The 25,635-nt window shown below is 48.2% G+C and overlaps 1 protein-coding gene across 1 annotated transcript in view; it reads left to right on the top strand.

The window, feature by feature from the left end:
- LOC137435101 (immunoglobulin superfamily member 10-like) overlaps nucleotides 1-22,191 on the top strand; it is a 54,678-nt gene extending 32,487 nt beyond the window's left edge. The window contains exon 7 of the mRNA XM_078784645.1: nucleotides 19,555-22,191. Within this exon, the coding sequence (XP_078640771.1) occupies nucleotides 19,555-21,463 (1,909 nt within the window). The 3' untranslated portion in view covers nucleotides 21,464-22,191. The remainder of the gene's footprint in view (nucleotides 1-19,554) is intronic.
- Nucleotides 22,192-25,635: the final 3,444 nt, after the last annotated feature.

Raw genomic sequence — 25,635 nt, 5'->3', positions numbered from 1 at the left:
CAACACCCAGTATCAAGACAAGTCAAGGAAAATCAAAACTGTGAACAAAAAAATTACACTCATAGTCAGCTACCAAACATGTGCTTGCGGTCAAATTGACCGCTCCGGGGGTTCTAGTGTTATTAGATGATCAGCTTGCAGTGTACCGAAATAAAACATGTATTATTTATATATATATATACAGTCATGTGAAAAAGTAAGTACACCCCATGTAAAGTTTTGACTTTTTCAACATATTTCAACATACAGCTATTTGATCTTCATTTCAACAATATTGATAGATAAAGGTGATATAATATAACAAATATCATGAAACATTTACATTTTGTAGTCCATTGTATAATTTAAATAAACACAAATGCAAATTTCGCAAGTGGAAAAAGTAAGTACACCCCTACATTTATCACTACTTCAAATACCTAAAATTAGAATCGGGTGCACCAGCTCAGGTGCAAATGATTAGAACATCATTAGAGAGGATCTTGGAGGAACCTGTCTTATTTAAACCTCAGACATTGTTTGGTTTGCTCTTTGTTGTTGAAGTGTGCCGCGTCACCATGCCCAGATCAAAAGAGCTCTCTGAGGCCTTCAGAAAGAAGGTTATAGATGCCTACGAGTCTGGGAAGGGATTTAAAAAGATCTCCAAACAATTTGAAATGAATCATTCGACTGTCCGTAAGATCAGCTACAAGTGGAGAAGATTCCAAACAACTGCCAACTTGTTCAGGCCATGCCGCCCCAGCAAGTTCAGCCCGAGAGCAGACCGCAAGATGCTGAAAGAATTCCCGAAGAACGCCAGAATGTCATCACGGGACCTACAGGTAGCTCTTGCAGCATGTGCTCTGGACAGATGAGTCAAAGGTAGAGCTATTTGGCCACAGTACCAGAAGACATGTTTGACGAAAACCAAAGACAGCATTTGACCACAAGAACCTGAGACTGTAAAGCATGGTGGTGGAAATATTATGGTTTGGGGCAGCTTTGCTGCATCAGGGCCTGGGCAGCCCACCATCATAGAATCCACTATTAATTCTTCATTGTACCAGAGGGTGCTTGAGGATAATGTGAGGCCATCTGTCAGAAAGTTGAAGCTCAACCGAAGGTGGACCTTGCAACATGACAATGACCTGAAACATACCAGTAAATCCACCAAGGAATGGCTGAAAAGAAAGAAATGGAGGGTTCTGGAATGGCCAAGTCAAAGCCCGGATCTAATTCCCATCAAGATGTTGTGGGGGGATTTGAAACGAGCTGTGCATGCAAGAAACCCCTCAAACATCGCACAGCTGAAAGATTCTGCACAGAGGAGTGGGCAAAAATTTCTCCCAGTCGATGTCAGAGACTGGTAGACAGTTCTAAGAAATGCCTACTTGAGTTGTTTCTGCCAAAGGGGGCAATACAGAGCCAAGGGTGTACTTACTTTTTCCACATGCGAAATTTGCATTTATGTGTATTTAAATTATACAATGGACTACAAAATGTAAATGTTTCATGATATTTGTTATATTATATCACCTTTATCTATCAATATTGGTGAAATGAAGATCAAATAGCTAGCTGTATGTTGAAATATGTTGAAAAAGTCAAAACTTTACCTGGGGTGTACTTACTTTTTCACGTGACTGTATATATATATATACTGTATATATATATATATATATATATATATATATATATATATATATATATATATATATATATATATATATATATATATATATATATATATGTATATATGTATATATATATATATGTATATATATATATATATATATATATATATATATATATATATATATATATATATATATATATATATATATTAATAAACAGGAATTAAATTCCTGCTAGTGTGAAAAAAATTCTGACTCAACTTGGATGGAGTCCCGTGTTGAGTCAGAATTTTTTCACACTAGCCCCATGTAGGAATTAAATTCCTGTTTAAAAAAAAAAAAGTAAAAAAAAAGAAGATATGTATATATAATTATATATATATATATACATATCTTTTATATATATATATATATATATATATATATATATATATATATATATATATATATATATATATATATATATATATATATATATAAAATTCGGAGTTCACGGACTTCGGACTATATATATTGTTGCAGTTTTTAGAACATTCACATGAAATTTAGTATTAAATTCCCTTATAAATAACCCCTGTGTACATTTCCCCTTAATTGGCTGTTAAATGAAATAATCACACCTTAGTTAGTCCATCGCACCACGTAGCGAACCATAGGATCTCTCCATAGTTATATCCTTATCATGTGTGTCAGGTAAGGCTATGTTTCCACTCGTTGACCTTGTGTTGCATCAATCAAATAAGAGTAGGCCCATGTTCTTTCCAAAAAGGGTGCGAGTGGTTTTCCCATTCCTGCAAGCCGCCATTGCCATGTGCTCATCTTGGAGAAGAAGGGGGTCGTGGCACCTCATCGTCATCAGAGGTGGAGTCAGCCAGCCCTTACGACCAACCAGGAATCAGTGGGTTTGGCTTAAGAGGGCGTGGACCGAAACATCGAGCAGGTTCGCGAGGGTTCCAAGGGCGGGGTTATAAAACCCGTTGCAAAAAGCCCCCACAACAGATGAGAGAGAGGAGAGAGCTTCAGAGACGCGCGCGCAGATGAGGAGAGATATACGTCCCGCCACGCAACAGATTGGCAAGCAGCTTTCGAGGCAGACGAGTAAGGAGGGACCTGCTGCTGCAGAAAGCTCTGCCGTGTGGAGCCGCCGGCTGTTCGCTTCCGAACTGTGAACTTGGAGCGGACCTCTCTGCTGCGCATTTTGCCCGGACCTTCCTGCCCTGTGTCCCACCTGAACCTTCTCCTTGCAGCCATTCATTCCTGCCTTCAATTCCCCATTCGTGTACGTGAGTTTGTCTTGTTTTGTCTTGTCCTGGGGTTCCATAAGTAAGCTTGTTTAAGGAATTGCTCTGTGTCCTTCTGCTCCTTCCATTTCCTGTATATTACTTTTATTTCTCTCTTCTTCTTTGGTTTTGTATAGTAGTAAATAAATCCCTGTTATTTCTTACCCGTTTGGTTTCTTTCTCATCCGATCGCTTTCGTCCCTTCTGTCAATTGAGTACCTGTGGCACGATTTTTGGCCGAACCGCTCTACAATCGGGTTAGTAATTGCTAACGGCTCGGATTCTGGATTGCTAAACCGCTCGGCAATTAACATCTTGTCCGGGATTCGAGCGGTACTTGTCTCCCTGTTTTGCGGAGGGATTGATAAAGGTATTCGGGCTAATACCTGGACCAATAACCCTGATCAATCCCCCCCGCAAAGGAGCGTTACAAGTACCAGGAACGGAGACGGCCAGCTTAACGACGAGGGGATTAAACCCCCCTCGGTAAGGGGAGTGCCATCGTCCGATTCCGTAACAATTGGTGTCAGGAGTGGGATTCGAACCCACGCCTCCAGGGGAGACTGCGATTGTTTATGGACCAAGTAATGGCAAAAGTAGACGAACGGGGGGAGACATTGAAGAAAATGGGACAGCAATTGGGAAACCAAGTTGGAGGATTGGGAAATCGAATCAGGGGGCTAGGAAGCAAATTGGAGCGAATCAGTAAAGTTGGGGACAGAATGGGTGACCGCATACAAAAATGTGGGGAGAGCGCACAAAAATGTGGGGAGACCATGGATCGCATGTTGGGCGAGAGGGTCCCAAGGGTGCACGACGAGGTAACGCGACTCGAGGAGCGCAGGTTGAGCGAGTCGGAGCAAGACACAGGTAACTGGACCGGGGTAGAGATCGCGACCCGGGTATGGAAAAGCCGGCGACCGCTGAGATGGAAGAGGGAATTTTAATAAAGCCAGCGGTCGTCGAGGTGAATAAAGAAAAAGCAGTAGTGGAAATTGAAATTGGAGAGACCGGGGACTTAGAAGAGCACTCGCGGGGTGAAGGAATGGAAAATGTACAAAGTCTAAGTTCACATCCTGATGCCGTACTTGCTAATCCTTATAAAGATTTGCAGGTGCGCGTGGAGAGGAGGATCCCAAAGGTGAGACGGGCTGTGTGTGGTGCGAAAAGGTTTTTCGGAAAAGTGAATTTTCGCGCGCTTGGGATCCCAGCGTACCGCGGGCATTTGTGGAAGGTCCGTTGGGCGCTGTGTGAGAGAAAATGGCACGCGAGTGAGGAAAAAGTGTGCGTCAAAGAGTGAGCGTGTTACAAAGTGTGGGAGTGATACCGAGTGCGAGAGCGAATGCACGTCGGAGGGTCTGTGTGAAACAGAGTGTACGGCGTGTGACCCGGAGAGTGATTTGGTGGTGGCGCGGGTGCGAGAGGGCACATCGGAGCGCGTGAGTGGGTGGATGCAAGAGTGCACCCCCATGAGTGGTATGGAGTACGTACCGAGGGAGAGTGCTCAAGATGGTGCATGAGAGGTGTGGTGTGTAACAGGGAGTGTGGTGGTGGAATGGACGGAGTGTGTGGAATGCATGAGAGGCGCTGAGACGCCGGGCTTTGTGAGTGTGAAAAGGGTTGCGTATGCTTGCGAGCATGCGAGTAAGGCATCGACGTGGACCGGGGCAGCGTTTAGGGCAACGGATAGCCGACGCGAGCACTCGGTGCGCGGTGCGCTTTGTTTGTTGTGGGAGCCGGCGGGGATCGGTGCAGCATCGCTTCTCTTCGGAGCATCGTGCACGATCCGGGCCTGGCCCCGCCCTGCACGGTCGAGTCCGGGCCTTGCCGGGCAAGGCGACCGGTCCGGTTTGAGGGAAGGTAGGAGGGACCGTAGCGGCGCCCCCTTGTGGTTCCGGCGTTCCAGCCGGGCGAGATTGAGCCATCGGGCCGGAGACCGAAAGCCTCCGCGCCGAGATGGTGCGGTGGTGCGTGGAATCTCGGCCCAAGCAAACCTCCTCCCCTGAACCAAATGCCGGACGGACTCAACCTGCAGGCGACCAAACCACCCGCATTCATTGCCCGGCTTTGCAAGCCGCGCTTTGAGAATAATGTAACAACGCACCGAGGCTCAAAGTTAATGGACATGTGATAGGTAGTGAAATTTGATTGGCAAAATTTGATTGGTAAATTTGATTGGCAGATGATTGGCAAATTTGATGGGCAGAATTGGAATTTGATGGCACAATTGATAAGGGGAGATGCCCGATGCGGAGGGATGGCAAATCCGCCATCCCTCACATCCGCCGGGCACATGAGCATTAGCTATGGGGTTTTTGGCAGTGTAAGCTCGCCGAGGGAGGGTTTGGATAATTGATTAGGGATCTCGAGAAATGACAATAGGTAACTGTAGGGTTAAGTAGCGACATGATACTTGTAGTAGGGGATGTAGGTAGATTAGTTGGATTATAATGATGAGGGAGCGCAATAACATAAGGGGCGACTGGTGAGCGCGAGTTTCAGAAGGGGGTAGTCAGCTTAGATGATGCAGTGTGGGTGCAGGAAGTTCTTTGTGGTGAGCGTGATGATTGAGTATTGAGCAGAGTATTGTGAGTGTGGGGTGAATGGCGTTGTATTGAATGAAGAAGCCTGGGAAGAAGGAGGGTGCAGGAAGCACCAGGTGTGTGAGCACAGGTGTGCAAGTGAGGGAACAGTGTGCAAGTGAACATCTTGTCCGGGATTCGAGCGGTACTTGTCTCCCTGTTTTGTGGAGGGATTGATAAAGGTATTCGGGCTAATACCTGGACCAATAACCCTGATCAATCCCCCCCGCAAAGGAGCGTTACAAGTACCAGGAACGGAGATGGCCAGCTTAACGACGAGGGGATTAAACCCCCCTCGGTAAGGGGAGTGCCGTCGTCCGATTCTGTAACAATATATATATATATATATATATATATATATATATATATATATATATATATATATATATATATATATATAATTTTATTTATATATATCTATATATATATATATATATCTATATATATATATATATATATATATATATATATATATATATATATATATATATATATATATATATATATATATATATATATATATATATATATATATATATATATATATATTGTTACGTGGTCCTCCCGGTGACTACCTGGTCTCGGTGACCCCCGGACCGTGAGAGGAACTCCACCAGAAAGATATATGGTCTGTACGCTTTCGTAACGCAATCAATATGAATTCCAGTCAATAAGGAACCCCACACCAAGGATCCGGAGTAATCAATAATATATTCCCCCAAGGAATCAACAACCATCAACAATCCACAATCAATATTACAAAGATGGCCATCTTATATATGTGTGTCCCCCCCTGTCCCCACTCACGACCACTTGGGTCACTGTCCCTCACAATGTCTCTCTTCTCCGCACACGGGCGGTGGAACGAACCCCGGGCGGACATGCTCCCAACATGCACGTCTCGTACCGGGGACAGCTGCTGCAGCGCACACCTCCTTGCCAAGCAACGGGGCAAAACCAAGCACGGCTTGCAACGCGCGCGAGGCCCAAGGTGCGACCCATACGCGTCCTTGTAGATGGTGAGGCGAACTGTGCCGGACGCTTGGTTCCGTGCACGAACCCACGGCGACTTGACGTGTAAATGGGTAATTACACGTCCAGGTAACTCCTCTCGCCAGACGGGCTTTCCAACGCAGCGTTCCCCACGCTGCTCAATATCGATACCGCTCTTATCGGCGCTGGGCGAGGAAGAGGAAGAAGATCGCTGCTTCTCCCGGACCTCGTGTCTTTTCTTCTTCCATTTCCGGTCTCCTTTTCCCCAGTAGGGCTCCTGACCCTTTAATCACAACAACCTTTAATCGACTACACATTAATAAGCAAAGACCTGAATAGTAATTCACATAAATTCACATAAATCCGTAACACTCCCCCCCTTCAAGAAAGAAAGTTTGAACCCAGCGAAAACTTTCTTTGCCGGCCAACTTGGATAAACAAATCAGATAACTCACACCCCCAAATCATCAGTTCCCCCGGGCACAGTTACCACTTAAAAATAAAGCAACAAAATTTCACACAATCCCCTCGATTAATTCCCTCTGGACCAAGCGTCAACCACTTCTAGATTCTCTTGAATGACGGTTAAGAGGTGGTGACCAAAGCCCCAAAGTTAAACCTCTCGATAGCACTTTTTCGGGAGGCCCAGCTGAGTATTCCCTACATGGACGCCTTAAGGAATGTGGAGTTCACGGTTAGTCCAGGGAGGAAAGTTCATTACATGGACGCCTTTAAGAACGTGGAGTTCACGGTTAGTCCGTGCAGGAAAGTTCACTACCTGGACGCCTTTAAGAACGTGGCGTTCATGGTTAGTCCGTGTAGGAGCCCCGGCTCGACGGCTCCACCGTATATAGTGCTTCAACTTCTCCAGCCTCCTAACAGTTATGGTGGGACCCCTTGTCCCAGCCGTTACCTGACTGGCGGTCTCCTTCTCGGCCAGTGCTCTGACATTCATTCTTTCGGGAGGTGCCGTAACTCTGGGAGCCTCCATAGTAATATCGGCTGCTCCCAACACCAAAACTACCGCCAAGTGGTCCTCTTCTGTAGATCTCTCGACGCCTACGAAATGCCTTCCCTACTGTTATGGTCCGACCTTCCAAATCCTTACCATTCCAATTCTTCTCTGCCTCCCTGGCGTCTCTTGTGCTTGCAAACGTGACAAAGCCAAACCCTCTTGACCGTTGCGTTTCCCTGTATTTTACCACCCGCACTTCCACCAGCGGCCCATATCTGTTGAAGACAGAGGTCAGAACTTCTTCCTCTGTGTTGAAGTTCAGTCCCCCTACAAATACCTTGGAACTTTTGTCGCCATCCCGAGCTGGTGTGGTGTTATTTTCCCTGCTGTGCTCTTTACCAACCCTCGGGTTACCATAAATTTGCCCCCCGGCCAAATCATTCCCGATAATCACAGATTCTCCCTCTACAGGAAGCGTGGCTTGTAAACCGACGGTGACCGGTCCTGACACCAAATCGGATTCCAAATGGATGACATGAAGTGGGGCACTAACACAGCCACCGATCCCTTGTAACCGAACACTATCACCAGTTGCGGTACTCTTTGACAATGGCAAAATGCCTTCAAGCATTAAGGATTGATGGGCTCCTGTGTCCCTCAAAACCCTAACCGGTCATGGGTTAGTCAAGTCTCCCTTGAGTGAGACCAACCCCTCATAAATAAATGGTTGGTAACTCTTCTGTGGGCGATTTCTTACACTTGCCATCGCATTCGGAGTGGTAATAGTCGGACTCCGCTCTGGGTTTTCCCTTTTCATGAGGTAACAACTGGACATCAAGTGTCCAGGTTTCTTGCAAAAAGCGCAGGTAGGCCCGGAGGAAAAACTCGTGGTCTGCCTCAGGCCCCCCGAAAAATAAGTTTGTCTTGGGCCCGTAGCCCTCTGATTTCGAACAGTTCGGGTATCAGCGTTGTCCCCATAATCATCTCGAGGCCGCCGCCATGTATTGTCGTTCTCCGCACCTGCTGTTCCACACCTCCCCTGCGGAGATCTAGGTGAGGAGTTAGGTTCGTGGACCCCTATCCGGTGTGTTAAGGCATAATCATCTGCCATGGTGGCTGCGTCCCACAACTTCGGTACTTTCTTTTCCTGCAGGTACACTTTGATGTCCTCGTGGACACACTGTTGAAATTCCTCCACCAGCATCAGGTCACGCAATGCTTCGAAGTCGTTCCCGACTCCTTTTGACTCACACCACCGATCAAACATATTTTCTTTCACTCTAGCAAACTCCACATAGGTCTCACTCTCCCTCTTCCTGGCATTCCTGAATTTCTGCCGGTAAGCTTCCAGAACCAACTCATAGGCTTTGAGGATGTGCTTCTTCAATACCTCATAATCTGCACATTGGTCCATTGGTCGCGCCGAATAAATCTCTTGAGCTTTACCCACCAGCACACTTTGCACTAGTATGGTCCAGGCCTCCTCCGGCCAGTTTAACTGTCGAGCCACTTTCTCAAAGTGTGGAAAAAATTGAGTGACTTCCTTTTCACTGAAGGGTGGAACCAGCCTCACATGTCTGCCCACCTCCCAGGTGTTCTGGCTAGGTGTCGACCCCGTCAGCAAGGGTGGTACCCCTCCCCGTTCTCTCCTTAAATCCAGCTCCTTGAATTTAATCTCTTGCTGAAGCGCCAGATCACGTTCCTTCAACTCCCTTTCGGCTTTTCTCTCCTCTGCTTCGAGTTCCCTGGCAGCTCTCCTCTCCTCTGCTTTTCTCCCTTCTAACCTTTCCTGGAGTTCTCGTTCCACTCTCCTTTCCTCTGCTTGTTGCTCTTCTCTCCTCTCTTCTGCTTTCCTTTCCTCTTCTTTTAACCTTTCCTGGAGTTCTCGTTCCCCTCTCCTTTCCTCTGCTTGTTTCTCTTCTCTCCTCTCTTCTGCTTTCCTTTCTTCTTCTGCTCTTTCCTTTTCTGCTTTCCTTTCTTCTTCTTTGATCCGTTCCTGGCTCCGTAATTGCAACTCCAGTTTCCGGAGCTCAACGTCTTCTGGTTCTTTGGGTAGCCACTCCCAGGCTAACTCGTCCCATGTTCCTAATCCCACCATAGACTGTATCACCGTGGTCTGCAACTCTGCCTTCCTCAAATTAGTTCGGACCTCCAAGTTAAAATGTTTGCCCAATTTCAAGAGGTCCGCTTTTAGTAACGCTAGGAACTGTGCCTCACTAGGGGTTACCGCAAAGTTCTGTGCCACAAACGCCATGGTGACTACTGGTAACACCTGTTAACCTTCACCCCAGAAATTTCCAACAAAGAAAAACAACAGTCTTAATATTATTGCTATTGTTATTTTATTTTATTTTTTTGTTGTTGTTTTGTCGACAGAGCAAAACAATTTTGGGAACGTTGTAAAAGTTCCCACTCTTGGGAATTCTTTCCCGGACTAAACTTTAGAAAATTTTATAGATCCCGGACGTAGACCCAATTGCGAATCCGCAAATTGTAATTTGGACGAGCCCCCAATTCTGTTACGTGGTCCTCCCGGTGACTACCTGGTCTCGGTGACCCCCGGACCGTGAGAGGAACTCCGCCAGAAAGATATATGGTCTGTACGCTTTCGTAACGCAATCAATATGAATTCCAGTCAATAAGGAACCCCACACCAAGGATCCGGAGTAATCAATAATATATTCCCCCAAGGAATCAACAACCATCAACAATCCACAATCAATATTACAAAGATGGCCATCTTATATATGTGTGTCCCCCCCTGTCCCCACTCACGACCACTTGGGTCACTGTCCCTCACAATGTCTCTCTTCTTCGCACACGGGCGGTGGAACGAACCCCGGGCGGACGTGCTCCCAACGTGCACGTCTCGTACCGGGGACAGCTGCTGCAGCGCACACCTCCTTGCCAAGCAACGGGGCAAAACCAAGCGCGGCTTGCAACGCGCGCGAGGCCCAAGGTGCGACCCGTACGCGTCCTTGTAGACGGTGAGGCGAACTGTGCCGGACGCTTGGTTCCGTGCACGAACCCACGGCAACTTGACGTGTAAATGGGTAATTACACGTCCAGGTAACTCCTCTCGCCAGACGGGCTTTCCAACGCAGCGTTCCCCACGCTGCTCAATATCGATACCGCTCTTCTCGGCGCTGGGCGAGGAAGAGGAAGAAGATCGCCGCTTCTCCCGGACCTCGTGTCTTTTCTTCTTCCGTTTCCGGTCTCCTTTTCCCCAGAAGGGCTCCTGACCCTTTAATCACAACAACCTTTAATCGACTACACATTAATAAGCAAAGACCTGAATAGTAATTCACATAAATTCACATAAATCCGTAACAATATATATATATATATATATATATATATATATATATATATATATATATATATATATATATATATATATATATATATATATATATATATATATATATATATATATATATATATATATATACATATATACATACATACATACATACATACATACATACATACATATATATATATATACATACATACATACATACATACATACATACATACATACATACATACATACATATATATATATATATATATATATATATATATATTGTTGCGGATATGGGATTTGGCCTCCATATCCGCTTGTAAATATTCCCCTATTTCCCCAATACTCCCCAACTATCCCCAATCCCCCATTCCCTAGTCCCATTGTCTGTAAACAACACTCTGTAGAACCGACCTTCCCCTTTTTCCCCCATTAAATGTCGTGCCCAGGTTCACCGCATCTCACGTAGACAACTATAGGACATCTTGCTAGTTATTCTTAGTCTATGTCAGTTAAGGACTCGTTTCCATTAATTCTGACTCTTCGTTGCACCAGAATGTGATTGTATGGCACCAGTAGTGAGTTTAGGACCTCCCCATACCTCCTCCCATCTTCCTCATGAAACAACAACAACAACAACTACAACAACAGCGCGCGGGGAGTGTGCGTCCTCACTCCGGCTTGGTTAGCCGCCATTGCCCATGTGCGCCGACGGGGTTACCACGAAGGGGCTGACTGTCGGCCCCTCGTCAAGGGCGGAGCCCGGTAACCCCCCGCACCCAATAAGAAGCAACGGGCCGATTCCATCTGGGGCGGAGCTAACGAGCCGAGGGCGTGTCACTCCCCGCTGGATATACGCAGCCACTTACCGGACGTGACGTCAGATGCGCCCCGAGCTTGAAGTGAAGAGAACCAGACGCCACCTCCGAGCGCTGAGAGACCTCCCTGCATCTTTTGGACCGCGCTTTATCCTGTCCCTGAGCCAAGGTGCACCTTGTGCTGTCCACCGACTACCTGCCCTTCCTTGCCATCAATCCCGGTGTGAGTCAGTCTTGTCCTGTTTATCTGTGGTCTGTCGGGGTTACTATAAGACCGTGATTAAGTGCCTACCTTCCTATGCTGTCCCTCTTGTCCTTGTAATCTCAACGTTCCGAAATATTATAACCTCCTCCGGAGGTCTTGAGAACTGTACCCCTGGTGTCGTGTCATTTAACCCAGCCGTTGTGTCCTTTCCTCAATTGATTTAGCGTAGCGCGACTTGGCCAACGTCGAGTATAATCGGGTAAACTGTGCAGACGCGGTCATACCAAACCGCTCGGTAAACCAACATCCACAACCGCGTCTGTAACATTTGGTGTCGAGGAGTTGGATTCGGACCTGGGACTAAATTTGTTAGGCCCAAATTTTGGAACACCAATTGTACCATTAGGGTAACATTTGGTGTCGGGAAGTGGGATTCGATCCGGAGCGCGTTTCACGCGCTCGAAATTATAACAGCGAAATTTAATTGTGTTTTACAAAAAAAAAAAAAAACCCGAATTTTGAAAGTCGCGCTATGGCAGACCAAGACGGCTGGGTTCCGGTAGAAGAGAGTGAGGCAGGGTCGATCCAGGACCAAATTGAGGGACAAGAGGAGAGCGAAGCAGTGAGGGTAGCAGATTCGCAAAATAGCGTCGTCGCGCACGAGGAGGTTACGGGCGCGCAAAACGGCGCCTCGCACATGGCCACGGCGACCACGCCCGCGACCGTGGTAGCGCCGCTGGTAGATTTGAACCTTTTTTTAATACAAATGAAGGCCCTTATGGCCCAGAATAGCGAGAAATTGAGGGAGGACATGGGGTCCAATAGCGAGAAAATGAGGGAGGACATGGGGTCCAATAGCGAGAAAATGAGGGAGGACATGGGGGCCAATAGCCAACGGTTAGAACAAAGGATGGGGGCCCAGATCAGGGGGTTAGGGAGTAGAATAGAGGGATTAGACAATAGATTAGGGGAAATACAGGAGGGGTTAATGGGGGTAGAAAACAGAATGGCCATTCAGGAGAATCAAATGGAAGGGATGAAAAATGGGTTAGAGGGGTTAGAAAACAGTATGGAAGGCAAATTGAGGGACATGAGGGACCAAGCGGAAAGGGAAGTTAAACAAATGGGGCAGCAGATAGAAGGGGTCAGAATGGGGGTAGAAACCAAACTGGATGCTCACAGGGAGGAAATGGAGCAGATGAGGGTGGCATCTGGGCAGGAGATGCAAGTGATGGGAGAGGAGATCAGAAGAGGTGTGAGTGAGGAGGTCGGAGGAGTGCGCGAGGAGGTGAGGCACTGTAAGGAGCACATGGAGAAGGAGGTGAGAAAGGGGACTATAAAATTGCAAGGGGGCATAGAGGACCTGACGCAGGAGGTGGAACAGCTGACGGAGGGACAAAAAGGACTAACGGAGCAGGTTCAAAGGAACACTGCGGTATTAGGAGGGTTAAAAGCGACACAGAAAGAACTAAAAGACGACTTGATAGCGACGAAGAGGGAATGTCAGATGGTACGTGAGGGACTGACAACGAGGTTGGACGAGGTGATAGAGGTAATGGAGACGAAGGACCGGCAGGTGAGGACGCACATGGAAACGGTCAAGGTAGCCTTGGAGGACGAGCTTGAGGAGACGTACCGGGGAATAAAAGAGGTGAGGCAGAAATTAGAAGAAGTGGAAGAAGGGGTGAGCGAAATTAAGAAGCGACGGAGAGGGGATAAGAAAGAGATAAAAGAGGAGATAAAAGAATTGATCCAAAGTCTGTGTTTGGATCGTGATGATGTGCTCATTAACCGGATGAGGGATTCGCAGGTGATGGAGGAGAAGTGAAGAGGAAGAGGACCCGGTGTAAGTGGTGACCAATATGGTCGTGCGTATGATGCGCCAGGGGATTTAAGAAGCTTGGGGGTCGAGATGGACCCGGGTGTTCGTGAGAGGCCGTTGGTGAAGTGTGCGACAGGTCTGGTGTGCGAAAAAGGAGGTGTGCGAGAAAGTCCGACTCTGGGGTGTGTGAGGAAAAAGTGCGTGCCAAGGAGTGAGGGTGCTGGCGAGAGTGAGTCGGTCGTAGCGCGTGTGCGAGGGAGCACATGGAAGCGCGTAGTGAGGAGTGTTACGGAGGGTGTAAAGGGAGAATGCACGCCTGTGGTGAGTGTTACAGAGGATGTAATGGGAGAGTGTGCGCGAGAAAGGTGTGTGACGGACAGGTGCATGGGGAAAGAGTGCGCTGTCAAAGGCAAGGAAGAATGCACGCCTGTGGTGAGTGTTACAGAGGGTGTGACGGGAGAGTGTGCGCGAGAAAGGTGTGTAACGGACAGGTGCATGAGGAAAGAGTGCGCTGTCGGGAGTAAGGGTGAGTGCGTTGTCAAGAGTGGTGGTGAGAGTAGTGAGAGTGACAAGGAGCGTGAGTTGGTTGTGACAGGTGAGCGAGGATGTACACCTGGAATGGAAGGATGCACACCTGGAATGGTAGAGCGTGAGTGGGAATGCACGCTGGAATTGGTAGTGAGGCACGTGGTTGGGTGTGCGAATGAGAGCACACCTGTGATTGTCACAGAGGAGGTGACCGAGGAGGGGGCGCGAAGAGGTGTGTTGGTGAGGTGTGCGACCAACGAATGTGTGCCAAAGTGTTCGGTGGTCAGGTGTGTGACCAAGGCTGTGAGTGGAATGAGGGTACCTGGGTGTGTAAGGAAAGGTACGAGGAGCATGGGAACGGCTGGATGTGTGAGCAAGGAACGGGCTGCGGGGTGTAAGCATGCAGGTGAAGCATCGACGTTAAACGGAGCAGCGGTTAGGTCGACTTTTAGCCGAATCGGGCCCTCGGTGCGTGCCGGGCCTCGCTTTGAACGGCCGCGTCCGTGCTCCACTAGGCGGAGCGGGCAGCTGGATAGGAAGGGTCGTCATGGCGACCACTTTTTGTTGAGGCATTCCGGCAGGTCGAGATCGGGCCATGGGATGGCTCCGTGCCGAGATGGTGCGTGGGATCTCGGCCCGGGTAAACCTCCTTCCCTGCACCGAATGCGGGACGTATCCAGCCGCTGGCACCAAACAACCCGCATTCATTGCTCGGCTTTACGAAGCCGGGCTTTGGACAGGAATTGGCGCACCGAGAGGCATTAGTGAGTAGACTGTGTGATGAGGATAGTGTTTTGGCCCCAAAATTAGAGAAAAACAAAATTTGATGATTGGCAAAGGATTGGCAGTAATGATTGGCAGATGATGGGTAGTGATTGGCAAATTTTTGATTTGTTGAAATTTGATGTGCAAAATTGGTAGTGAGCGATGGGCCCGGTGGGTAAGGGTGGCATCCCTGCCACCCTTCCTATGGTGGGGCAAATGCGCTATAGTTTATGGGGTGTATGGCAGTGAAAACTAGCCCGGGTGGGTTAGGATATTGATAGGGATCTAGCGAAGATGACATTAGGTAACGTTAAGATTAGTTAGTGACTGATACCTGTAGTGGGGACGCAGGTAGTTTAGTGTGGATGATAATGACGTGGGAGCGCCATAGTTTAAAGGGACGACTGGGAAGCGCAAGTTTCAGAGGGGAGTAGTTAGATGAGATGATGCCGTGTGGTTGAGAATTGAACAGGTGTGATTGCACAGGTGTGCAACTGGACAGGTGTGTGGAGCAGTGTGTGAGTAGTGAGTGTTGTGGATCAGCGCGAATGCGCTTGGGGAGAGAAGGGTGCAGGTGGCACCAGGTGTGAGAGCACAGGTGTGTGGAATACATGGAGTATAGGAATGAGTGGTGTGGAGAGAGTTGGAGTAAGTGGTACGGAGTGGTGTGCATGGTGCGAAGGTGTGGATGGGGGAAGAGTGGACCCCTTTCACGAGTACCCGGGGCGGGTAGTGTAAGTGTTAGGTAGAGGGTATAGGTAAATTATGGTTGGATATTGGCATTTGTGGTGCGGTTGCAGAATGGTATTGTGGATGGGTGCATTAGTGTTGTGGAAATGGCTGGGCGTGTAGCCTGTTAGTGTGTGTAGTTGGTTGGGCACTCCACCACTGTGAGGATGTCGGCCAGGTGAGGCCGCAGGTGGGCTCTGGGAGCCGTTAGTGTCAGTGGGGCCCGAGGATCCGGAGGACGGACCCGGGTAGCCCAGTGCCAGAGAGGGCACCGAGTGGGGAGAGCGCCAGAGGGCCTTCCCCAGGTAGTTAGGTTAGGGTAAGGAGCAGGTAAGCTCGGAGGCAACTGCAGTGGTGGAGGTGTGCAGGTGGGTAGACCGGCTAGGAGAGCTACACGTCGCAGCCCAGAAATTGTGCGAGGGCACCGAGAGATGAAATGGGGGAGTGAGACCCCAAATTGAAAAGCACCACAGTTTGGTCAATGGGAATTGGTTTTTAGAACCCATAGTGTAAGTTGGCCAATGGATTGGCAGGGAAAGACCCCGGGTAATGTAAAGTTGTTAAAGTCATTTAGGAAATAGTTAGGATTGATGAACCTGTCGCACCATACGCAGCCACTTACCTGTGGTGATGATGACTCCACACCTGTGTTTTCTTTGTTCTGTGTGCAGGAAATAAGAATTGCTGGTTGGATTGGTGAGACGCATCACGACGTGGATGAGACGTTGGGGTGATTCCATCTCTCCCTCCTTAGGAGGGACTGATGATGAATTGGTGATGGCAAATTTTGATGTTGAATTGGAGATGGCAAATTTTGATGAGAGTTGGAAATGGCAAATTTGATTGGTTAGGAGGGAGAGAAGACGAATTTGGTTTATGGGAGGAACGGGGAAGACAGTAGCGACGTTTGTTGATTTGTAAAGTAGATGTTTATGGGTAGTGTTGTGTTTTGTGGATACAGTAAGGGGTAAGGGAGGGGCAATGTAGGTTACCTGGTGGGGGGGGGGGGGCGTACGGTAGGAACGTACCTGTCTCACCTGGTTCCCATGTGCCCCCAGTGTGCATTACCTTATGTTGCGTGCACTTTTGCGCCCTTACCACCTTACTCACTTGTCTTCTTCTTTTGTCTCCCACCTCCGAGGATCTGGCTTTGGGGCAGAGAGAGAGGAGAGAGAGGTGCTGGCTCCGCAGTTGTGGGCCTGCACTTTCGCTGCTTGCTGCTGGGATCGATACACCATATGGACCGCAATTTTTGTGGCCGCCCACCATGGACCGCAGTTCTCTTGCGGGCAAGCACCACCCGTGGATGGACCTATTGGTCAACGTGGCACCTATGCCATACAGGTGAACCACTTTTAGTTGGCCCCCTGACGGCCACAATAAAGAAATGGACGCGGTTGGCGCCTTTCTTTATGTTTAAAGAAGCAAGAAGGCCAAGTGCACCACACGAAGGCAAGACCAGCGGCAGAACATCGGCCGGCTGCGACACCACCGGTGATTATTGAACACTTTATTGGTGCACCGGATGGTGCTGACTGTGTAATGGGGTGGTGCTTTTGGTGCTTGGATGGGGTGCTCTGCACATTATTAAAGGCCGTAAGGCCACAGAGCACTCGTGGGTTGGTGTATCGATGCTGGCATGCGTGCTCTCTCTATGCATAACATCTGCATGTGTTCCTCCAAAAACAGGTCCTGGATCGTCGTGTAAATAGCAGTGTAGTCTTGTGTAAATAATGCTCCCTACCGGCTGTATGTTTAGTTTGCGAATTCTTTCCGCGATTCGGTTATCCTGTGGGTGTGTTTCTGTGAGGAGAAGGGTGCAACGTCGCAGGGGGACATATTTACTCATTTGTGAACATCTGTAAAACTGTCGCACTCAGGGTAGAGTTAATAGTAGAGGGAACTACATCTGAGTGCCACACTAAAGTAGGTAAAAATTTATCGGGTCGGGACGCCCCGAGGGTAGAGAAGGGTGCAATGTTGCGGATATGGGATTTGGCCTCCATATCCGCTTGTAAATATTCCCCTATTTCCCCAATACTCCCCAACTATCCCCATTCCCCCATTCCCTAGTCCCATTGTCTGTAAACAACACTCTGTAGAACCGACCTTCCCCTTTTTCCCCCATTAAATGTCGTGCCCAGGTTCACCGCATCTCACGTTGACAACTATAGGACATCTTGCTAGTTATTCTTAGTCTATGTCAGTTAAGGACTCGTTTCCATTAATTCTGACTCTTCGTTGCACCAGAATGTGATTGTATGGCACCAGTAGTGAGTTTAGGACCTCCCCATACCTCCTCCCATCTTCCTCATGAAACAACAACAACAACAACAACTACAACAACAGCGCGCGGGGAGTGTGCGTCCTCACTCCGGCTTGGTTAGCCGCCATTGCCCATGTGCGCCGACGGGGTTACCACGAAGGGGCTGACTGTCGGCCCCTCGTCAAGGGCAGAGCCCGGTAACCCCCCGCACCCAATAAGAAGCAACGGGCCGATTCCATCTGGGGCAGAGCTAACGAGCCGAGGGCGTGTCACTCCCCGCTGGATATACGCAGCCACTTACCGGACGTGACGTCAGATGCGCCCCGAGCTTGAAGTGAAGAGAACCAGACGCCACCTCCGAGCGCTGAGAGACCTCCCTGCATCTTTTGGACCGCGCTTTATCCTGTCCCTGAGCCAAGGTGCACCTTGTGCTGTCCACCGACTACCTGCCCTTCCTTGCCATCAATCCCGGTGTGAGTCAGTCTTGTCCTGTTTATCTGTGGTCTGTCGGGGTTACTATAAGACCGTGATTAAGTGCCTACCTTCCTATGCTGTCCCTCTTGTCCTTGTAATCTCAACGTTCCGAAATATTATAACCTCCTCCGGAGGTCTTGAGAACTGTACCCCTGGTGTCGTGTCATTTAACCCAGCCGTTGTGTCCTTTCCTCAATTGATTTAGCGTAGCGCGACTCGGCCAACGTCGAGTATAATCGGGTAAACTGTGCAGACGCGGTCATACCAAACCGCTCGGTAAACCAACATCCACAACCGCGTCTGTAACAATATATATATATATATATATGTATATATATATATATATATTTGGAATTCGGACTTCTTTCGTGGAAGTCCTTGCAGTGTCCATGTGTGTTGTGCCTCTCCCACCTCCCCCCGAGCCCTCTCCCTCCCACAGTTCTCTCGGTGTCCCTGCTCTCAAATGTTGTGTTTGTGTCCTTCCCCCTCTCTCCTCGTTTTGTCTGCCGCTCCCCTTGTTTTGCGTTTTATGTGTCGGTTTGACTTTTAAAAGCCTGGTGTTGGCTTAGCGGTTAGGGTGCCGGCCTGGGATCCTAGGATCCTGGGTTCGAATCCCGGTCGATCGCTGAATTAACGCCAGGGGGGTTGACTCAGCTTGTCATCCTTCCAAGGTCAGCAAATTGAGTACCAGTTCACTGGTAATTCCCTGTGTGTTGCAAGAGGCGACCAACAGGGTTGGCGGCAGGAAGGGCATCCGGCCGTAAAACATTGCTTCAAAAAGGGGACTACGGTGCCAGAAAAAGGCCAACCACTGCCTTGCAGGGAAAAATTGCCTCTTAAGGTGGTTGTTGTGTATATATATATATATATATATATATATATATATATATATATATATTGTTCTAACCACTGACTGACAGATATTAATGTTCGGTACCTTCTGGGTGTCATAGAAAGTCGAAAATTGTAATGCCGACGGACATCGAAGCCGCTACATTGGGAAAAAATCCCAAAATTGTCGGAAAGTGTCCATAAATGAAAATTAACGTTAAAAAAACGTAAACATGCATAAAAGTCTTGCAGTGTACCGAAATATCTAACATCCATTTTGTTCTTCATGTGAAGAGTTTGCAATCTTTGCACATGGTAACTGACGAGCATATTTTTTTTGGCATTTTTTGTTGATCTTATTACTTGCGTTTGATATTCTGTTTCAGAAATTCCGAAGGTGTTAGGGCATTGCCTGATGGATCTTTGGTTATCATGGCTATGACGGAGGCCAAATCCGGCGAGTACGTATGCATCGCACGCAATGGAGTTGGCGAAGACCGAATGCCCATGAGGGTCGTGGTGCTTAGGAGACCTGCCAAGATCAACTCGAAGGAACAGGCAAATCGACGAATACTTTACGGCGACGATTTCAAATTTGACTGCGTTGCTTCAGGTGTTCCAATGCCTAAAATTTCATGGAGTTTACCAGATGGCACTATGGTGAACAGCGTGCTCCCTTCAGACAATATTAGTGAACGATCTAAGCGCTACGTAGTTTTTGGCAATGGCACACTTCTTCTAAACCGTGCAAGCATCCGGGATCAAGGAGATTACACGTGCTATGCGGAAAACCATGCCGGAAAGGACGAAATGGTAGTACACGTTGAGTTGGATGCACAACCCCCAGCAATTCAAAGTTCGGACGGTTCGCAAGTACGCGTTCAGGCTGGTCAGGATGCACTCCTCAAGTGCCATGCTTCAGGTAAACCCAAACCAAAGATTACCTGGCGTTTGCCCAACAGCGAGTTGCTTCCTTCTTCCTTTGGTCGGCATTTGATCCAACCAGACGGCTCGCTCCTACTGAAAGTTGCGAAGGCATTTGACTCGGGCCAATACATGTGCCGAGCCCGAAATGCTGCTGGGGAAGCCGTACACTTGCTGCAACTGGAGGTCTCTGAATTATGTGCTCCCTCCATCAATGGGAACACTGAAAACTTGACAGAAGAGACAGTCACGGTTGTGAAGCACATGAGCACAACGATTGACTGTCAAGCTGATGGTTCCCCAAAACCCAAGGTCGTATGGGTTATGCCAGGAAATGTTGTACTCTCAGCACCATATTATGGTAGCCGTATATCTGTGCATTTCAATGGCTCTCTGGAACTTCGTAATGTCAGATCTTCAGATTCTGCCATTTTTCTCTGCGTGGCTCGTAATGATGTGGGGGATGCTCGCTTGCAGATCAGACTCTCCGTAATTGATTCTCTTCAAGAACCCAGCTTTCCCAGCCATCATGCTAAGATGGTGAGTGCCAGGCCTGGCACCTTGGCCATAGTCAACTGTTCTGCAGAGGGGTCACCTGCACCACACGTTGACTGGACTTTGCCTGATGGTTTACATCTGGCAGCTGGAGAAAGAAATGGAAAGCTGTTTGTACGTGCAGATGGGAGCTTAGAAATCCATGGTGTTGCCCAGGAACACCAGGGTACATATATGTGCCATGCTCGCAACATGGCTGGCAAGGCAGAACATACAGTGGAGTTAAAACTGGGCGTGAAACCTCGCATTGTGTGGCCACCTGTACGACCCTTGCGTGTTGTGAGCGGGCAACCATTCTTCCTCAACTGCCTTGCTGAAGGTAGTCCGAAGCCTAGCATTTCCTGGCTACTTCCTAGTGGGGCGGAACTGGATAAACCACAGACATCTGGCCGTGCAAGTCTCTTGAGGAATGGAACGCTTACCGTTTTGGCAGCAAGTGTGTTTGACCGAGGAAATTACATGTGCCGTGCACAGAGTTCATTGGGTGAAGATGTGCGGACAATACCCGTAATCGTCATTGCTTATCCACCTCGGATAACAGCAGGTCCACCTGCCCGTGTCCATACACGTCAGGGCACCACACTGCACCTCAGCTGCAGTGCTATTGGAGTTCCTCGACCTGAGATTGCATGGGATAAGCCAGGATCTCTAGTCCTCAGGCATCCAGATGACGTAAAGTCATTTCAACGTCAACTGAGAAAACAAGGGACACTTGTGTTGAGGAATGCTCAACCCAGTGACTCTGGGACCTACCGTTGTACAGGCCGCAACCTCTTAGGCAGTGACTCTCGCTCAACTTTTGTGTATGTGATATGAGGGATGCATTGAGCATTTTAAATACATTAGAGTTTCCCATGTACTATGTGGAGGTGGTCCTCAGTTCCGACTGAGAAAAGAATGCTGGATGAATTGCAACCTGTGGACTTAGCATATATATTGGTTTGTCTATTGTTTGAATTCCTGAGGTTTGTCACATTTGTTTATTGAGCTGTTATTGTTTAATTCAAACTTGGAGGGCTACACAGGCAAATGCCACCACTGCTATTATTTAATTAAATGTTTGATGTCTGCAATGGCAAATGGGACCATCTTCGATGTGAATAGTCACATCGTCAGCATTTTTAGAACTATCTGTTTTGTTAGGTGTGCAAATTAAATGTATGCACCTGTCCAACCCACTACCCCTGTGACCCAGCCCCCCCCCCCCACCCCCCTATATAGAATATGTGACAGACTAGTCAACCTGTTCATTCCTGTGATATTGGGAAGTATTTGTCAATGAGTACCACATGTAGATGAAAAGAGAGATTTGGATATGCTCTGATGCCTTTTTTGAACGAATACTAAAAATATGTAATTGAAGTCAAAAGACAAAATGCCACGAGTTGGGAAGGTTCGGATGCGATTTTGCTAGTCCAATTAACCTTCCAGGTGGAAGATACGGAGAAGCTCGAAAAGTTTAAAAGACTTCTTGCCACAACCAAAGTCATGAGTACAGCAAAGCGATTTATCTGTTTGTGAATAAAATTGCCAATTTCACTTCACGTAATGCCAATCTCATACCATTGACGAGCACAGGATAAAGAACGGAGCCAGATCAATTGCAAAAGTAAAAACAAACAAAGGGACTCAAATGCAATACTCTCTCCTCTGGTGAGGGTAATAATCTATTAAACTACACAAGAGGCCTTCAACCGCAGCCTGATGGAGTACTGCTCTCCCCTCTGGGATGGCGCCCCTGCCTCACACCTTGCTCAGCTTGATGCCATGGAAAATAAGGTTTTCAAAAACATTGGAATCTCTTGTGATGAAGCTGAGTCTCTGGGCCTATCACCTTCACATCACAGACAGGACTTTTTGCCTTCTACCACCTCTTTTCTGGTCTTGCACCCTCTGCCCTTTCCATGCACTGTCCCCCCCCCCCCCAGGTTTCTGCAGGGCATACCTGGTCTGCCAGTAACACACTTCTGCTGAAACTCCCAAAATTCAGACTCACTGCTCACCTCCACTCTTTTTTTTTTTTTTTTTTTTTTTTTTTTTACTAAATGTGGAATCTGTTTCTTCAATCTCATTATTCCTGTCAAGGCTTCAAGACAAAAAAAGGCTTCAAGACAGTTGTTCACCACCATCTCAGGTCAGTTGGATGTTATATTATATAGCACTTGACATCCACAACAATTATATTTTGTTGTGAATCACAACAATTACAAGTAAGTCAAGGCAGATTCTCCCCTCTCCCCCAGCCCCCTTCTATCAAGTCAAGGTAGAAGTGTCACTCTCTCACCCCTCTCTCTCTCCTCCTCCCTACCCCTCCTCCTGGTTACTCCCTCCTCCGGTATGATAGACCTGAGCCTCGGCCTGGTGGTGGGGTGGCTATCTTTATCAAAAACTCTCTTCCTCACTCTCCTTGCACTGCCCTCTCTCCTCCTCACCCCCAGGAGTACCTCTGGCTACGGCTTCCTCTCCGCTCCCACCTTTTGTTCATATGTGTTCTGTACCGTCCCCCAAACAGTGATGACTCCATCTACATTTCACTGTCTGACAACATGGACCAACTTCTATCCACTCATCCCAACTCTCTCTTCCTCATATGTGGTGACTTCAATTGTCATCATGCCACCTGGTTGGGTGTGGGTTCCTCTCTCACCAGTCATGGCACCTCAGCAAAGGACTTCTGTGACTCACTGGGATTGACACAATCTGTCAATTTCCCGACCCGGATCTCAGCCAATGGAGTATCTTCTCTTCTAGACTTGGTTATGACTAACTTCCCTGCTAATGTCTGCTGCTCTTCTTCTGCTCCAATCGGTTCTTCTGATCATGTGCTTGTCAAAGTGGACATCTCTCTGGCCATTCTCAGAGAGCCTCCTCAGCGTCGACGAGTCTGGCATTTCACTCAGGCCGACTGGGACGGTCTTCAAGCAGCCATCAATCGTCTGGATTGGTCTCCCATCTCCACTGCCTCTGACATCAATTCTTCCTGGGAATTCTTCCAAAGCAAACTGATCTCTCTCATGCACAGTTTTATCCCATCTCGCCTTCAGTTGTCTTACCCTTCCTCCCGTCCATGGTACACTGAATCTTGTGGTGAGGCAGTTGCCCTGAAACAACTTGCCTTTGCCTCTTGGAAGGCTAATCCAACTGAAGGAAATCTCAGTTCCTTCCACCAAGCTCGGAACAAGTGTGTGTCTACCCTCAAGAGTGCCAGGAAGCACTATCTCTCCTCACTCAAGAATGAACTCTCAAACCTGTCTCCTTCCTCCAAATCCTGGTGGCGTCTGGTCAAATCCGTTTCTGGTGTTTGTTCCCCCTCCATCCCCTCCCTTACCTCAAATGGCCACACAGTTGACATCGCACGTGACAAAGCCGAATGCCTCAACTCTGTGTTTGCCTCAAAATCCTTAGTCCCAAACCCATCTCTCTCTGTTCCCACCTTTCCCAGTCGAACCAAACTGCTCCTGGACTCTGTGACCTTCTCTCCTGACAAGGTGGAGGAGTTTTTGTCAAACCTTGACTCTGATTCTGCAACTGGACCAGATGGCATCAGCCCACGGGTCCTAAAATCCTGCTCTGCTGCTCTATCTCACCCTCTCTCTGTACTTTTCACCCTATCTTTTGCTCAAGGTCATCTGCCAGCATCCTGGAAATCAGCAAACATTACCGCTTTACACAAAAAAGGTGCAAAAACAGATCCTTGCAACTACAGACCAATCAGCCTGCTCCCAATTATCAGCAAAGTCATGGAATCCATCATTGCTTCGGATATGAAATCTTTCCTCTTCTCCAATGGCTTGATCTCTGATCATCAATTTGCTTTCAGACCAGGTCACTCTACTCTGGACATGCTGCTTCTGCTGTCTCAACAATGGATGGAGGTCCTCAATGCCAAACAGGAAATCAGAGCTGTCTCCCTTGACATATCACGTGCCTTCGATACGGTCTGGCACCCAGGTCTGCTCACCAACTCTCCTCCTATGGTATCCATGGAAATCTCCATGCATGGCTTGCGGACTTCCTCTCTGGTCGTAGTCAACATGTGGCCCTGAATGGATTTCTCTCATCTCCCCTTCCCGTTCAGGCTGGAGTTCCCCAAGGCAGTGTGCTGGGCCCTGTGCTTTTTCTGGTCTTTATCAATGATCTCTCCGACTCTCTGGAAAATCCTCTGTATCTCTTTGCTGATGACTCCACTCTCTGCCGCTCCATACCTCTTCCCTCAGATCGGCAGTCTGCAGCCTCCTCACTCTCTGAAGACCTGGACAAAATCACAGACTGGTCAAACATGTGGAACATGTCTTTCAATCCTGACAAATCTCACACTCTTACTATGTCTCTCCGAAAAGATGGACTGGACAACCCTCCCATCTACTTTCTCAACGATCCTCTCCAAGAAGTTCTGTCGCTCAAGCTTTTGGGTCTCACCATCTGCCATGATCTTTCTTGGGAAAACCACATTTCCAAGCTGGCCTCCAAAGCCAGTCGCCGACTGGGCATCCTCCGTCGTGCGAAGTCCTTCCTAGGCACACCTGAGCTCCTCACCACATACAAGGCTTTCATCCGCAGCTCAATGGAATACTGTTCTCCCCTATGGGCTGGTGCTCCTGCCTCACACCTGGCTCGGCTTCACGCTGTTGAATCCAAAGCTTTCAGAATCATTGGAATCTCCCGCGATGAAGCTATCTCTGAGGGCCTTTCACTCACTCACCGCAGGCAGGTAGGTGGTCTTTCTGTCTTCTACCGACTCCTCTCCGGCCTTGCTCCCCCAGCTCTCTCTGTGCTCTGTCCCCCAAATATTCCTACAGGTCGCACAAGATCTGCCAGCCACCCTCTGATGGTTAAACTGCCGAAATCTCGGCTCTCTGCTCACCTTCACTCTTTCATTCCTCTTTTCTCCCTCCTCTGGAACAAACTCCCACACTCACTTCAATCACACTCCTCCCTCCAGGTCTTCAAAACAGCTGTTCACCACCATCTCTTATCTTCCCCCATCC

This window comes from Myxine glutinosa, chromosome 9 (assembly GCF_964187855.1).
Source record: "Myxine glutinosa chromosome 9, kmMyxGlut1.1, whole genome shotgun sequence".
NCBI classification, from domain to species: domain Eukaryota; kingdom Metazoa; phylum Chordata; class Myxini; order Myxiniformes; family Myxinidae; genus Myxine; species Myxine glutinosa.
This window is presented reverse-complemented; position numbering and strand designations above follow the sequence as displayed.